Raw genomic sequence first — 16,233 nt, 5'->3', positions numbered from 1 at the left:
GATGTTTGCCTTGTTTAGACACCTGGACGCTTTTACACCATGTTGGATCCGCTTCACGACAGGCCCCCAGCTGGCGTTAAGCTGTCGGCAGGGAGGTTGGTGGCGTGCCGGCCCGCATTTTGTTTGTTAACATTTAAGTCACTGTGTGTCATTAAGTGCCTCAGCATGCGGGGGCCTCACGTTGTGCTTGGACACCTAATAGTTAATCTTGACCGACACAACCAGAGCTGCATTTGATACTCACCTCTTCATTTTGATGTTCCATCCTGCCGGCATCCCCCAAGGCTAGCCTGAAGTCTCCCGTGTACAACACGTTTCCACGGCAACCTTCCAACAGGAACCTAAACACGTTGTCATCATCGGCAAGTTGACAATCAGACTTACGTGATGAAGCCGGGACAGTTGTCACCAACAGCTCCTCGCTCTGCATAGGACAACAGTTCACATTTGCCTAATAAGATGGAGTGTCGAAAGTGGATGGGTGTTTGTCATTATGTTGTTGGCCACCATGGAGTGATGTTTATTGGCTTTTTGCACAAGACATAAGCACTACACATTGTACATTAGCGGGCTAGCTGTTAGCTTCATATTGCATCAGGGAGTGTATGTAACTTGACTAAAAGCATAGTGATGAGAAGCATGCAATATTTACATAGAGAACATAAATTTCTTTTTTTACATTTCACTTTTTAAGTTTAACAATGCTATTGATGACTGTTAATGACGTGCATGATTATGCCAACACATTGACTGGCAACCAATCTATTGTTTGTCTATATGTGCATTGACATGAACTGTTGACCAGTCGCTAAAATTGCTTGAAGACGAGTCTATTTGTCTATATGTCTCCTGACATACACTGGCGACCAGTCCATTGTTTGTCTGTATATACCCTGTCTGGTGACCAGTCCACAGTGCACCTGGCCCTTCACCCAAAGTCAGCCTTAACTCATTTACTGCCATTGACGGCTATTGACGTCAAAGATCCAGTTTACCTGAAGATAAGCGAGATTAAAAATAAATAAATAAATAAAAAACAGATGTATGGACGGTTCCTAATTGATCCATGACGAGCTTCTTTGAGTGCGACTGCTTTGGTCTGAAGGGTTTCAGGATGGCCGTGATGTCACTTCCTATCAAGTTCTGGTCAAACTGGGGACCACCAGAACCAAGATGGCTGCCACTGCTACCACAGCTGGCACAAAGTTCCAACTTCCTGCGTCATCCTGAAAGACAGGAAGGAGAGAACATTGTTGGTGAAAAAAAAAGTGGTGATGACCTTTCACCTTTAAACACATTCAGCAATGTGGTGACAGGAAGTGACACATATGACCCCCGAGGCGATAGAAGGTCATATGAACAAGTCTCAGCCCGTACCTGCTCCCAATTTCTAGGACGCCAGCTCCTCCCACCAGCACCACATCAAGGCCACTATGACAATGACGCCTAGCAGTGGGGCCGACGCGAGGGGGGGCTCGGCGGGGCTGGGGCGGCGCTGAGAACGACACACACAAGGAAGGAAGTGGCCATGTGTGACAGGAAGTGATGTCAAGAGGGGGGGAGGCGAGTGCCAATCAGGTGACAGGTGGTGAGGAGATGGCGACATCATACGGGAGGAGGGTCTAAGGGTGTTTTGTTTTTGTTTTGTTTGTTTTAAAAAAAAAATAAAAAATGTTCTGTTTATTTCATTTATTTAAAATTTATGATGAAATTTATTTATATTTTATGTTAACTTATTGATAATTATCAAAATATTAGTAAAATGAACCCCCCCCAAAATCATACATTTGTCATTTACTTGATGGTAGAATTTAAAAATCATACATTTATTTCTAAATTAATAAAATAGAAATAATCAGATACATTTCACTTTTTAAATATTTTATACAAATTTATAGTTAAAAATCAAATTTGAAATATAAACACTAAATATTTATACAATTTATTTTTAATTATAGGGAATTAATATATGTTATAAATGCATTTTGCATTTTTTTAATATACATATATCCATCCATCCATTTTCTTGACCGCTTATTCCTCACAAGGGTCGCGGGGGCTGCTGGCGCCTATCTCAGCTGGCTCTGGGCAGTAGGCGGGGGACACCCTGGACTGGTTGCCAACCAATCGCAGGGCACACAGAGATGAACAACCATCCACACGCACACGCACACCGAGGGACAATTCGGAGCGCCCAATTAACCTGCCATGCATGTCTTTGGAATGTGGGAGGAGACCGGAGTACCCGAAGAAGACCCACGCAGGCACGGGGAGAACATGCAAACTCCACCCAGGAAGGTCCGAGCCTGGACTCGAACCGGAGACCTTAGAACTGGGAAGCGGACGTGCTAACCACTCGACTACCGTGCCGCTACATATATTTAATATGTATTTATTTTATTATGTACAGTTGTTTAAAGCATTTTTTGCATTGTATCATTTTACAATAAATCAAAATTATTGCATGAAAAAAAATCCCAACCAATTTTAGGGAAAAATACAAAATAATGTCAAATATTACAGGATAACGGAAAATTTCCATACTTGCCCACCCCTTGAGCAACCAATCAGAGCCACTCTCCCTCACCTGCACACTATCAACCTGCAGCCGCAGCAGCTCCGCTTTGCAGCGACGCAGCTCTTCCTCCAGGGCGGCGCACTCGTGCCGGCTGTCGTCATGGAGACGCTGCAGTGAGCCGAGCGAGCGCTTCGCGTGCTCGCACTGACGCAAGTGCAACAAGACAAAACGCGCGTCAACTACGCCACGCAACCCGGGTCGGCGCTCGTAACTTTGACGCTACCTCAGACTGCGCCCGGAATCCGGCGTCCTCGGCCCGCTGCAGTCGCACCTGAAGCTCTTGGATGTCTGGAAGACTGGCGGAGGTGTGGCACAGACTGATGTAGGCGTCGCCCTCCGTTCTGACATATGGAAGAAAAAAAAAAGATTTGACGTGTGATTGACAGACGCTGATGGTTCTGCACTTTGATTGACAGCTCACACGCACGCTGGTTGAGCTTGCTCTTCTCGTCGCACTTTGCAGCTCAGATCCTGGTTGGCTTCGCTCAGCAGAAGACGCTCTCGGCTCAGAGAGGCAAACTCCTCCTCCAGGCGCGCTCTGTCGCCACCTTCAGGCGACAATCATTATTGTAGCCAAAGCTAACTCAGCTGTCAAAGTGGCACTTTGTTACTTCTGACGAACAAGTGATGTATGTTACCATGACAACCCTTCACGTCGCGCAGGTGCTGGAGCTGGGCCCGGAGGCGACACAGCTCCTCCTGCAGGCAGGCGATGTCGTTCTCCCGCTCGGCCGCCGCTTCCTCGCCGGTCTCCTGCAGCGCCAGCGCCTCCTCCTCCGCCCGGCGCAGCTCCGCCTGGGCCTCTTCCAGCTCGCTCCACTTCTCTTGCACCGCCACTGCAAGCTCCCGCCGGACGCCCGTCAACTCGGCTGCAAGCGAGTCAGTCGATTCTAAATGTCCTCAAATTGATTCCATTTCCATTCACAAGAGTTCAGATTGATCAATTTGATTCGATTCACTTCAATTCAAATCGGATATTGTTTAATTATGAAATCAATTCTTCTTTAAAGGCGGAGTCTGCCGGATTCACTCAGGAAAATACACTTTTTAAATACAGGATGTACACACTTTAACTTTCTCTCAGTCTACACATCTGGGTTTATCTTAATCTTTGGTGGTGATTTCGTCCTAAACCCCCGGGGTTATACAGGCTGGGGGGGTCCCAGCCTGTATTTTGCTTTTTGTGTTTGTTTTGTAAACAACGGGACGTTTCTGTGGAAAGACAGTGTTTACACCCCTCCAGCCAATCGCAGAGCGGGGGGTAGCGTGTCGCAAACGGGGCCGGGCGAACATGTCGGCTGCGTGACATCACTCCCGCGGCAATTTGAAAGCACGCACGATTCTTTTTATTTTTTTTCACTCACTCACTCACTCACTCACTCACGTGTGTAAATGAGTGAGTGAAGAAAAAAAAAAAATCCATGCGTGCTTTCAAATTGCTACGGGAGTGACGTCACGCAGCTGACACGTTCGCCCGGCCCCGTCGTCGTGGGAAAAAAACAAAAACAAAACATTACTAGCAAAACATTCCCACAAGTGTGCTCTAGACTTTCTACTAGTGCGCTGAATTGTCCTACAAGCGAGTCTTTCTATAAAGTTCACAACCAGTTTAAGATCCATGTGCTAGTACAGTCTTTGGCTTCACCAGTGGGACACCTACGACGACGACAAAGATATGCCGCAATTATTTTTGAAACAACTTTTTAGACATGCTCATCCCGTGTCCCTGACGTGTTTTTATTGTAAGTTGTTGGCGAGACATAAGAAAATGGCCGCTACCTTTCAGAGCTTCCGTTTGTCTGCTGAACGTTTCGGCCTGCTGGGCCCGAGCCGCTCGCTCGTCCTCCAACATGCCTGACAACAACAAGGTCATTAAAAAAAAAAAAAAAAAAAAAAACAAAAAAAAAAAAAAACACGTCAAGAAGACCGCTCATGCTTCTCACTGCGCATTTCCAGAAAGTTCTCCTCGTGTCTGCGGGAGTTTTGCCGCGTCTCCTCCAGCTCCATCAGCACCTCCACCATGCGAACTCGGAGCTCCTCCACGCCCACCTCTTCATCCTCCTCCTCCTCATCAAACTCTCCATCTGGTGTCTTCTCACACATGTCCTCCTTCAGTTGGCCTGCAAAACAAAATGATTGATTTAGAAGTTTGTCCCCGCTCACTTCCACTCCTAAAACGCTCTCACAGTTTAACGTAACACCGCTGAAACGCTCTCATTCACACCATTCAACGTTAATGTTAATACTGAAAGACTTGCACAACTACTTACACCGGAGGCTGCTCACTCTGCCCGCCCAGGCGGAAGTGCACGCAGACGGCGCCGAGAACGTAAACAAAGGCGGGGGCGGCGCGGAGGGTTACGAGCTAAGCTAAAGCTAACACCACATCGGCTCCCCCTACCTAGCATTTTCCTCGCCAATGTCCGTTCTTTGGCAAATAAAATGGATGAAATACGACTCTCCATCGCCAATAATAAACGGATTATGGACTCAAATGTTATGGTTTTTACTGAAACGTGGCTAAACAATAGCTACCCGGACAATGCTATTGAGTTAGCAGGACGTCATTTACACCGAGCTGACAGGACAATAGACGACTCCGGCAAGACCAGAGGTGGAGGTTTGTGCATTTACACTAACAAAGCTTGGTGCATGGACTCTGCCACGATCGAAAGATATTGCTCACCTAGTGTAGAGTTTTTAATGGTCAAATGTAGACCTTTTTATCTTCCTAGAGAATTCACTTCCATTATACTCACTGTAGTATATAGCCCCCCGGATGCTAATGCTAAAGTAGCTATGAAAGAACTTTATGCTGCTATTAGCAAACACCAGGCCAAACATCCCGAGGGTGCTTTCATTGTTGCTGGTGACTTTAACCACTGCAATTTGAAGACAGTCCTCCCCAAATTCCATCAACATGTCTCCTGCCATACTAGAGGGGACAAGATCTTGGATCATGTTTACTCCAATTTGGCTGGAGCATATAAAGCAACACCCCTCCCCCACATCGGGCAATCAGATCATCTCTCCCTGTTCCTCACACCTCGGTATTCACCACTCATCCAACGTGTGAAACCAATTGTAAGGACAATAAATGTATGGCCAGTTGGGACAGATGCTGTGCTCCAAGACCGATTCAAAAACACAGACTGGAATATGTTCACCAACGTAGATTTGAATCAGTACGCCTCGTCTGTACTGAACCACATCTCCACCACTGTAGACAGCGTCACCACCCAGAAACAGATTACTATGTACCCTAATCAGAAGCCTTGGATGAATAGGAATGTCCGACTCCTGCTGAAAGCTCGCAACAGCGCCTTCAGGTCAGGGGATGCACAGGCCTATAGCACAGCCAGGGCTGATCTGAAGAGGGGCATCAAGAAGGCCAAACGCCACTATAAGGAGAAGGTAGAAGAGCACTTCTCCAACTCCAATCCACGTCTCATATGGAAAGGATTACAGACGATCACAGATTACAAGACCACCAGACCTTCCCCCGCTTCCTCTGATATCTCATTTCTCAATGAGCTCAACAACTTTTATGCTCGTTTTGAGAGGAAGAACTTAACAACTGCAACCAAGGCAGATGTGACTCCGGACCACCAACCATTGACTCTCTCCTCCAACGATGTAGGAGAGATGTTGAGCAAGATTACAGTATACAAGGCTGCGGGTCCTGACGGCATTCCTGGACGAGTTCTTAGAGCGTGTTCTGGTGAGCTGGCAGGTGTACTTACAGACATATTCAACCTGTCCTTGGCTCATGCTGTGGTACCAACCTGCTTTAAATCCACCTCCATCGTACCAATACCCAAAAACTCCATCCCATCAAGCCTCAGTGACTACCGTCCGGTAGCCCTCACCCCGATCATTGCAAAGTGCTTTGAGCGGCTGGTCTTGGCACACCTCAGATCTTGTCTTCCCCCCACCTTGGATCCCCACCAATTTGCCTATCGGCAGAACAGGAGCACAGAGGATGCCGTCTCCATAGCGCTGCACTCTGTTCTCTCACATTTGGATAATAGAAACACCTACGCTAGAATGCTGTTCATAGACTTCAGTTCTGCATTCAATACAGTCAGCCCCTCAAAACTCATTGCAAAACTTATGGATCTAGGCATCAGTCCCCTCATGTGCAACTGGTTACTGGATTTCCTGACTAGCCGGCCTCAACATGTCCGACTAGATAATTATTGTTCATCTACCATCACTATAAATACCGGCGTGCCACAAGGCTGTGTGTTGAGTCCCTTCCTTTATTCTCTTTACACCCACGACTGCAGACCTTTCAGTGGTTCCAATACCATTATTAAGTTTGCAGATGACACCACGGTGATTGGCCTCATCAAAGACAACGATGAGGCTGCCTACAGGGAGGAGGTGGATCATCTGGCTGAGTGGTGCGACTCCAACGACTTGCTGCTCAACACTGAGAAGACCAAGGAGCTAATTGTGGACTTCAGGAGGAATGCAGCCCCACATACACCCATCCACATTAAAGGGATGGTGGTGGAGCGTGTGAACAACTTCAAGTTCCTGGGAATCCACATCTCTGAGGATCTCACATGGACAACTAGCTGCTCCAAGCTGGTTAAAAAGGCTCACCAACGGCTCTTCTTCCTCAGGGCTCTGAGAAAGAACCATCTGTCCTCACATCTTCTGGTGAACTTCTACCGCTGCACTATTGAGAGTATTTTGACCAATTGCATCACAGTTTGGTATGGAAACTGCTCAGCTATGGACCGGAAGGCTTTGCAGAGGGTGGTGAAAGCCGCCCAGCGCATCGCCGGTGCACCACTCACCTCTGTTGAGGACATCTATATGAGGCGGTGCCTGAAGAGGGCGAAGAAAATCACGAAAGACTCCAGTCATCCAGCACATGGACACTTTACCCTCATGCCCTCTGGAAGGCGTTACAGGAGCCTCCGGACTAAGACCACTAGATATCAGAATAGCTACTTCCCTACTGTTGTTAGACTCCTGAACACTGTCTCCTGATCATAATTGCACTACTGTAAATAAATATCTGTAAATACTGTAGAGACAGTCATATACAATTATTTAGCTGTTTATCAATATTATATACATATTCATATCCTGCCATAATGTGTACATACTAAATCGATCTTATTTTTAAAATATATAATTTACTCTTGCTAAAGGACTTCTGGATGGATGCAAACGGCATTTCGTTGTTCTGAACTTGTGACAGTGCAATGACAATAAAGTTGAATTCTATTCTATTCTATTCTACTTAAATGCTCTCATATACCTTTCTGAAATAATCTCAGACATAAGCGATTTGTTTTTCTGCTCTCACACAATTACACCTTTTCATGCTCTAACACTACTAAAATGCTCATACACATGGCCAAAACACATGCACACAACACTTTTTGTTCTCACAGTATTTTTAACATCTTTATATGAGTTCATTTCAGTAAGATGCACCCTCTTACACGCACTACTGAAACATTCGTACAACTACTTAAATGCTCTCATTAACATTACTGATATGTTCTTCTTATACAAACATACACAATTTTTCTGCTCTCACACATACTCTTTTACTCAGTCAAATGCTCTCATTTACATTAACAAAACACTCACGGTCACTACGGGAACACTTTCTTGCTCTCAGAGAAATGTCACATAATTATATGAGTTGATTTTAGTAGAGAAGATTTTAGAGGTGACAAAGGCAATTGATAACAGATTAATCAACAACAACTATAACCAATTATCAAATTAAGACAAGCAAGTCATGGTTTTGAGAAATGAAAATTCTCTCTGAACAATAATTCTCTGATTTCTGTAGACTTCCATGAAAGCAAACTGATCTTAACTTTTGTGTTTAATCAATGTAAGACCTTTGCAAATATCTGATTTAACTTGACAATGACAAAACTAGAAACTGAATCAGTTATAAAAAAAAGTTTGGTGAGTACAACTTCAATCCCTCTCATGTTATGTTACTTTATTATGTATTTATTTTAAATCAATTTAACAAGACCACACAAACAACAGCACTTGGTTAATGCCTAAACACTAATCAACAACAAAAAAGGCTTTGTATACATTTTAAAATGAATCAATGGACTATTTGATGGAATAAAGGATTATAAAAGTATTTCATATTGCCAGCCTAAGAGGATGTCAATCCTGACTGATGTCTGTGACGTGGCCTCATATGTTGAGACGTTGCTCACACTGACCACGGGAGTCCAGAACCTCCTCGATGAGAGGGGGCAGCCGCAGTCCATCCATGTTTGGGGAGTCCTGGCTGGTCCTGGGGGTCCTCAAGCCGCAGCCAGGCTGGTACGATGAAGACTCGTCATCCTCATCGTCCTCCTAAAAGGCATCAACATTAAGTGCACATTTATTATGTACATTGAATGATAAATATTATTGAGCATTCTACTGTTTGTCTGTCGGTGCCCGACATTGGCTTGCGACCAATCCAGGGTGTACCCCCGCCTCGCTGGCACAAAGTCAGCAGGGATATACCCTAATAAGGACCAACAAAACAGATAACGAATGGATTTACTGCGCCTATGCTCACATGCAAATAAGCAGTGACGTCAGCGTGTTGCACTCCGACGTGCGCTGTTGGTGTGGCGGTTGCCATGGAGACGTGAACGACCTTGAACATGCTATTATTAGCATGATACGAAGTGCATATGACATTAACATGACGTGACGACGATTGATGAATTTACCTGCTGACTTGACGCTTCCGCTGCTCTTGCTCGTCATCATCATCATTGGAGGGAAGCTGGCGAGCACGTCACACCGTCGACCTCCATGACGTCATCATTAACGCTTTCCCGACGACTCAACTAAATAAAATACAATCTAAGATAAAATGTTATTTCGACAACTATGCATTATTTGTTACGTCACTATACGATACAAAATGTACATATGAGTGAATTGCTTGTTTTATACTTTTTTGTGGACTAGCTCGGACGGGCTTTTAAATGCGTCATAGCTGTCGCATAATTGAAAAACACGTGTGAATCGCGAAAATGTTTGTGGATCTGAAAAACGTGAAAAATCCCAAATTTATTTGCGTGAATAACGGTGAGCGAAATATATCCTCGATACAACAATGCCCCCCCTACGCGGAGCCTTTAACGATGTATTTTCATTCATTGATGCCTGTTCAAGTTTATCCGTTTTCTTCCTTTTTAACGGCGTCGAGAATGGTACGCATTTTAAAGTCGGCAGACTCGCGTGGCCACTCCCCTTTAACGACTTGAAGTTGGACTCAAGCCCGTGCCCTTTAATTCCTCATCGATCCCGTCTGTGTATGTTAGTGTGTGTGTGTAGTGTAAAGTTTCCCTTTCAAGCGAAGTGGCGCTCATTTGGCAAGGCAAGTCTTTTCATTTCTCCGTCAGCAACATGTTTTCCTATCTAAATAACAGTTTTAGCACACGCATGGATCGGTGATAGTTACGGCGTTAGCTTAGCCTCGCTAGCAAGTGAACATGCGCCGGAATTAGCCTGCTAAAGCTCACGTTAGCACGGGGAGCTAACAGCTTTTGCTCGTTCTTTGACACTTGATTTTTTTCCCCATGTTTACTTAGCTTAGTTTAGCTTGAGGCGCCCACTTCCGGCTTGCTGACACTAGTCGCCACATCAAGCCAAAGGTGAGATCACGCAGACGTACCCCTCTGATGACAGTGAGCAGGCGTCTGATTGGCTGATAGGTCGCCAAGTTGTACGGTAGCCCAAGGGGACACCAGGACTGGTCGCCAGTCAATGTCAGTGGCACATAAACATCAGGACAAAAAAAGCCAATCAAAAGATGTGTGTTGACGTACAAATCTACGTTTGTTGGTCAATAACAACAACATAACATAAGGCCGCAATTGATTTACAATTGAAATTTGTAGTCTCAAGTGCAATATTGATTTCAGATCCTTCTTTCTATTGCTGTTATTTATTTATTGTAATGTAGTCAAGCAGCTACACGCTTGTGGTCTGAAAGACGTTTGAGCATCACAAGTCTGAGGAGGAATGTGCTTTGTAGCTTACGGGCCCTTAAGCTGCCCTTTTCATAATCACCCTCTTGTTTTGTCGGCTTTTCGATACCATTCCTGCAAACATGTGACCCACAATGACAGCCACTCTGTGTGCGTTTTCACTTTGAAACATCAGCATCATTCACAGTCCAGATTTGTTGCACTTTCAACTTCCTCTTACTGCGGTTTCATTCAGCACATGACAAAAAGGGGAAGTTGAGTGCTCGAATCACTTTTCTCACAAAATTTTACAAGTCACCAAAGCGAACAGTTAAGTACTTTTTTTTTTTTTAATTCCTCAAAATCACTATGGGGCATTCTGTGCACATTTGAGGCTGTGATGTAACATAACATGGAAAAAAGTGAAGCGCACTGAATAAGTCCATAATATATGCATGTGATTTTGTTGTTTTCAAGAAATTCGCATTCATTTTCAAAACGCTTTTTTTTCCATGTTGTTATTTAGTCACTTTGCATGTTGAATTTGAGTGTGAAAAATACATGGAACAGGCTGTAACATAAGCACTGTAGTCTAAATGCTTCCTTGTTGAATGTAGTTTTTGCACACGTGATTTGTTTCTTAAAAAAAGTAATTCACTCCCAGTCCAGTAAAGCTCAATCACTGACATCTAAATCTGTCAATGGCAGTGAATTATGAGTTAATAAATTTGAAAACAACCTTTTTGTGTTGTCATTACAGGTTGTTGCTTGTAGAATATTTCAAGAAAAACTACATTTAAAACATTTTGTAATGAATTCCGAAAAAGTGGAAAAATCTAAGCACTGTGACTACTTTCCGAGCTCAGCTTTTTTGCAAAACATGTTTGTCATGAGATCAAAATGAAAAACATTTGTGTACATTTCACAGGCAAACGCGTCGTGGCCCCCACCACCCCCTCCCAAATGTCCTGTCAGCCCCTCGACGTAGCACACGGCGACGCTAGGTAGCCGGCCGGGGCTAGCATGCGACACTGGCCCAGTGTGTCTAGGTGGCGGCGCTGCTGAGTGGAGTGTGCGAGCCATGGATGAGTTCAGTAGCAGGACTTACGGCACCAGCGGCCTGGACAACAGACCTCTGTTTGGGGAGACGTCAGCACGGGTAGGATGACGCTCAAGACATCACGCTTAAAACTTGCGCTAAATTATACAAATTGAGGGAACTGAACGGAACTTCTAATCTTCAAGCATGTTGTGTATTTTAAATCACACAGCATTGCCTTATAAAAGTCCATTTAGCTTAATGCTAGTACATAATGTAAAATCCCATTGACAGGCTAACATTTGAGATATTTCTTTATCATGTGGTCATGGAAACGCTTTATGATTTGATGTGTATCACATGATCAAGTGTCTTTTTTTTTTTATATATATATTTTTATTATTTATTTATTTATTTATTTATTTATTTTTACAATGCCAAGTCATGATCAAGTGTTTTTTGTTGTTTTTTTTCATCCCAGGATCGCATCATCAATTTGGCAGTGGGCGGATTTACATCTCTAGTTGTGCTGGTACGTGTGTGCTATTTGACTATTTATTATTACAGATATTTTTATTCCCTCAAACACCTGAGTCGGCACTTTTTATTCCTAATATCACACCCTTGTGCATCGTAATGCTGAAAAAAGTGAGAAAGTGCTTTTTACCTTGCAGGTGACTGTTATCAGCTCTTTCGTTTTCCCTTCATTGCCTCCGCGGCCGCTCAACGTCTTCTTTGCTGTTTGCATCCTGCTTGCCTGCGGATCCACCATTTTGCTGGTACTCACGCACAAAATGTCCGATTGTGATGTGAAAAAAAAAAGAATCAGAACATTTGACGTTTTCCTCTCAGATCTTCTGGTACCGCCAAGGCGACTTGGAACCCAAATTCCGCAACCTGATCTACTACAAGCTGGCGTCCATCGTGTTGCTGTGTTTGTGTGCCAACCTGTACTTCCACGACGTCAGGTGAGCCACCAGCATGCCGGAACTAGAACGGACTGGACGGGACAAACCCCACCCTGCCACAGTGGTCTGGACTGGACGTGTTTACACGCTGCACAAGACACAGGAGAAACTACACAAGAAAAGTCATCTTGACATCACTTCCTGTTTTGTGTTTGTCACATGAACAACATTCAGGGGGACGCGAATGAAGCCAGCCCTTTAACGCAATGGCTTTTTTGTTTGACTGTTGCGATGGCGACAACGGCAATACGTGAAGAAAGTAGCACAGCATGGAAAGCCGTTTCAGCATTTATTGCTTGATATCAAATTGATATTGTACACTTTTAGCACGCTTACTTGTAATGTTTTGTCGGCATCTGGACGTGACTAGTTGCACCAAAATGCCAACTAGTAGTTTTGCCTCGTGTACAAAATGTTATACAGGAGTGGAAAAAATCTGAAGTCAGTCTTTCTGCTAGTTGGATTATCCATCCTTATAGCAATGTACTAGTATATTCTTTGTCCTCACTAGTAGGACAACTACATGTTACTAATGGCATGGACCTTTAGCTAGGATAACTTTTGCTTATTAGGACTTGACTACAGAGGCAAAACAGTGCACTAGGTGACAATTGCGTACTAGTAGAATGCAGATTTCAACTTGTGCAACTTGTGATTTGCCTCAATTTTAACATGCAGTTGTCCTATTAGTGTACATAAATGCCATAAACTAGTAGATTTAAAAAAAAAATATTTTGTCGTTCTACTCCTGCACTGAAATTGTTTTCGTGTCGAGGACAAAGAGTATATTTGCGCATGGAGCTTGAGATGGCGATCAATGAATGTTCAAAGGGCTTTCCAGAGACACAAAATGATTATACAAATGTATTTTTTCTTTTACGCCAAATGTCAACTTTTTCCACACATTCCAGGTAGCTTAGCAGGGTGACGTTTGCACTAATCGCAGGCTCTAGTTAAACGTTTGTGTCCGCCTGGTGATGCTTTGAAGACAAGAAGGAAGAAAACACGCGGACCTCAGCATTCCAATAAACACTTGTTCGTCGTCACGTTCTCCAAACAAAACACCACGAAGGACTTTTTACATTTGACACTTTTAATGCTTTCTTTGTTCCCACACGGGCAGGCAGGCAAGCAAGCAGTGGTGGCAAAATCCAGATCCAGAAAGTTAAACACCCTGCCACAGTTTGGATTGAGCCGCAGGTGCTAGTTAGCTAGCTCCCTAGCTAGCTCCCATGGTGCTCATTTACCTGCTAGGGAGATAGCTCCCTAGCTAGCTAACAAATGTCAGCCAAGCTGGCAGTGTTTTTACTTTCTGGGCCATGATTTGCCACCTCTGCAAGCAAGCCCCTGCCCCCACCTGAGGAGTAAAAGCTCACCACGACTTTAGGATTGTCAAAAGCCACATTTTTCTTTTTATTTAATATTTGTCGGAATAAATACATGTAACCAGAAATGAGTCAGCATTTCATCTTCATCTCAAAAGCCCAAAAATGTCATGAAAAATTGGCACTTGTAAAAAGTTTTCATGTTTAACAATCCCCCCCCCCCCAAAAAAAAACAAAACCCAAAAAACAAAAAGCAAAACCTTGACAGCGTTCCAGGTTGACATCACAGCTGGCCGTGCTCCTCGTGCTAATCGCAGCCGTCCTGGTTCTCCAAGATTGGATCTGAAGACGAGAGAGATCTTGACGTTGAAACAGCCCCGCCGGACCCGTCAATCACAGGTCACGCGGGTGTCACCTGTCAGTGTGCTGCTGATGTTGGGAGGGGACACGATCAGGACTGCGCTGCCAGCGGCCATCCCAGAATCTGCCACCGACGCGTCGGCTGGGCGCGGAGTCAGCTGCTAATCAACAAAATGTGAAATGATATAAGAAGAGCGTTTCTCAACCTTTCTTAAGCCCCTAACATGCACACAAACTTACTTTTGTGGCCAGTTGGAACAAAACAGGCTTGTTTAATTGTGTGCCATGACAAGCTGATGTTTGAAATGAGCTTTTTATTCTCAATTTCAAATGAATTGAAAATCAATCAGCAGGCAATGTAATGTGCGTGGGTCTTGCGGAGTCAGGAGGAGGCGGAGTTTTCAAACAGTTCAAGAGAATTGGTACATTTGCTCTGTCGCTATTTTCTACACTTGAAAGTGATTCATAAAACAATATCAGGTGACATTTGGACAGACCAATTCAATAAATTCTTATAAAAATATATTGAACACATTTGGACGTGATGTTTCAAGCACAAGACAAAAGTCTCACGGCACACCAAACAAAAGTGAGACCCCACATATTTGCGGTTGACTTAAGTTGTCACAAATTCACCTCTTCATGTTTATTCTGAAGCACCCTACGATGACACAACATGGCGCCAAAACCACATCTATATAAAAATGAAATGACCAGTCGTAAGCCATTTATATTTTGCTTATATGTGGCTGGCATAGCTAGATGAACAACTACCATATTTATTTTATTTACTTAATGTGTATGAATGGCAACATTTGAATACACAGGTTAATTGGACCTTCTGCCATCTAGTGGCAGAAAAATAGAATTGTCTTGGCTGTCCCTATATGTTGCTGGCATATATAGATGAAGAAAAATACATTTATAGCAAAAAATAATAAGTCACAGTTATTGAGAAATAATGATGTCTTTGATCTAAGTCTCAATAAAGTTTTGAACATTGTGGTGTGGGCACCTTGTTAGGAAAGCTGTCCGCCATTGGCTCCTCCCTCTTTGTTGCTGCTTCTTCCGAATCTTTCCGAATACCGGAAGCATTGACGTGCTCGTCTTGCCGGCGTCCTTCCGTCTCCACGACCAACGCGTCTGACAGGGGGGCCGCGTCAGCCGCCACCGTCTGGATGATGACGCCGTCACTGGCGCACAGGCCATCCGTCTACAACACATGTGTCAGGATCCAGTCCTCGAGGACCTGAGTCCTGCATGTTTTTGAGGTTTATCGGCTCCAGCACACCTGATTCAATGATCGGGATCATTATCAGGTTCCTGCAGCTTGCTGATGCGCTTAAATCTCAATCAGGTGTGTTGAACGTGGGGAAACCTCGAAAACATGCCGGTCTCAAGCCCGCGAGGACTGGACTTTCACACCACGTCCTCGTTTACGATACTCGCATTAAGTTGAACGTGGCGTGACATGAGGACGCACCGACAGGCCGTGCAGGATGATGTGCTCGTGGGATGCGGAGGAGGAGCTTGTCGTCAAGGTAACTGTGCTGTTATTGGCCAGGCTGAGGGGCAGGCCCTGGTTGGGTGCGGTCTGCAGGAAGTACGTGCCCGGCGTGCTGGTGGGCTGCAGCTGAAACGACTGATTGAAAAATGGAGTCATCACAAATTGCAGCTGCAGCATCACTTATTAAAAGAATAATAATAATAAAAAATCCTGGGCCTGTGAGGAATGTACTGGATGGTTTGGTTAAACTTTTGCTTTATATGATGCTAATTACATTAGCTTGTCTATGTCAACGGCTTATATGTTTGCATGAAGCTAGCTGACAATCATTAAAACAAAGTTCGGTTGCACAAGTTATGATGTTTATACACAATGTTTCTTTGTTGCTCTGTGTTTGATGGATTATACTTAGAGTAACCTTCCATCCATCCATTTTCTTGACCGCTTATTCCTCACAAGGGTCGCGGGGAGTGTTGGAGCCTA

At 44.3% G+C, this 16,233-nt stretch overlaps 3 protein-coding genes across 15 annotated transcripts in view; 1 reads left to right on the top strand and 2 right to left on the bottom strand.

The window, feature by feature from the left end:
- Nucleotides 1–491: 491 nt before the first annotated feature.
- LOC144003366 (uncharacterized) lies at nt 492–13,125 on the bottom strand. Of its 7 annotated transcripts, none has more exons than XM_077499529.1 (12): nt 12,258–13,125; nt 9,304–10,334; nt 9,147–9,227; nt 8,800–8,935; nt 4,522–4,698; nt 4,358–4,432; nt 3,217–3,447; nt 3,000–3,126; nt 2,802–2,919; nt 2,588–2,722; nt 1,378–1,495; nt 492–1,226 (listed from the first exon to the last, which is right to left on the bottom strand). In XM_077499529.1, exons 3-11 carry the CDS (start codon nt 9,210–9,212, stop codon nt 1,391–1,393), a joined length of 1,170 nt encoding a protein of 389 aa, XP_077355655.1. In that variant the 5' UTR covers nt 9,213–9,227; nt 9,304–10,334; nt 12,258–13,125; the 3' UTR covers nt 492–1,226; nt 1,378–1,390. The 7 variants fall into 7 exon arrangements, with proteins under 7 accessions (XP_077355655.1, XP_077355659.1, XP_077355656.1 ...); XM_077499533.1 differs by having other exon boundaries at nt 3,006–3,126; XM_077499530.1 differs by lacking the exon at nt 12,258–13,125 and adding an exon at nt 11,660–11,897 and having other exon boundaries at nt 9,304–9,439.
- Nucleotides 9,518–14,104, top strand: tmem243b (transmembrane protein 243, mitochondrial b). Of its 3 annotated transcripts, XM_077499538.1 has the most exons (6): nt 9,518–9,959; nt 10,174–10,236; nt 11,480–11,710; nt 12,072–12,122; nt 12,265–12,369; nt 12,443–14,104. In XM_077499538.1, exons 3-6 carry the CDS (start codon nt 11,633–11,635, stop codon nt 12,560–12,562), a joined length of 354 nt encoding a protein of 117 aa, XP_077355664.1. In that variant the 5' UTR covers nt 9,518–9,959; nt 10,174–10,236; nt 11,480–11,632; the 3' UTR covers nt 12,563–14,104. The 3 variants fall into 3 exon arrangements, with proteins under 3 accessions (XP_077355664.1, XP_077355663.1, XP_077355665.1); XM_077499537.1 differs by lacking the exon at nt 10,174–10,236; XM_077499539.1 differs by lacking the exons at nt 9,518–9,959; nt 10,174–10,236 and adding an exon at nt 10,525–10,881.
- dmtf1 (cyclin D binding myb-like transcription factor 1) overlaps nt 13,284–16,233 on the bottom strand; it is a 10,467-nt gene continuing 7,517 nt past the window's right edge. For 3 of the 5 annotated variants that reach the window (XM_077499527.1, XM_077499526.1, XM_077499524.1), the window contains 4 exons: nt 15,727–15,885; nt 15,259–15,456; nt 14,299–14,404; nt 13,284–14,225 (listed from right to left, as the gene is read on the bottom strand). In XM_077499527.1, the coding sequence (XP_077355653.1) occupies nt 14,191–14,225; nt 14,299–14,404; nt 15,259–15,456; nt 15,727–15,885 (498 nt within the window). In that variant the 3' untranslated portion in view covers nt 13,284–14,190. Of the gene's footprint in view, nt 14,226–14,298; nt 14,405–15,258; nt 15,457–15,534; nt 15,886–16,233 lie in introns of those variants that run through there. The other 2 variants (XM_077499525.1, XR_013278952.1) reach the window with 2 other exon arrangements.

The sequence above is a fragment of the Festucalex cinctus genome, chromosome 16 (genome assembly GCF_051991245.1).
Source record: "Festucalex cinctus isolate MCC-2025b chromosome 16, RoL_Fcin_1.0, whole genome shotgun sequence".
NCBI classification, from domain to species: domain Eukaryota; kingdom Metazoa; phylum Chordata; class Actinopteri; order Syngnathiformes; family Syngnathidae; genus Festucalex; species Festucalex cinctus.
This window is presented reverse-complemented; position numbering and strand designations above follow the sequence as displayed.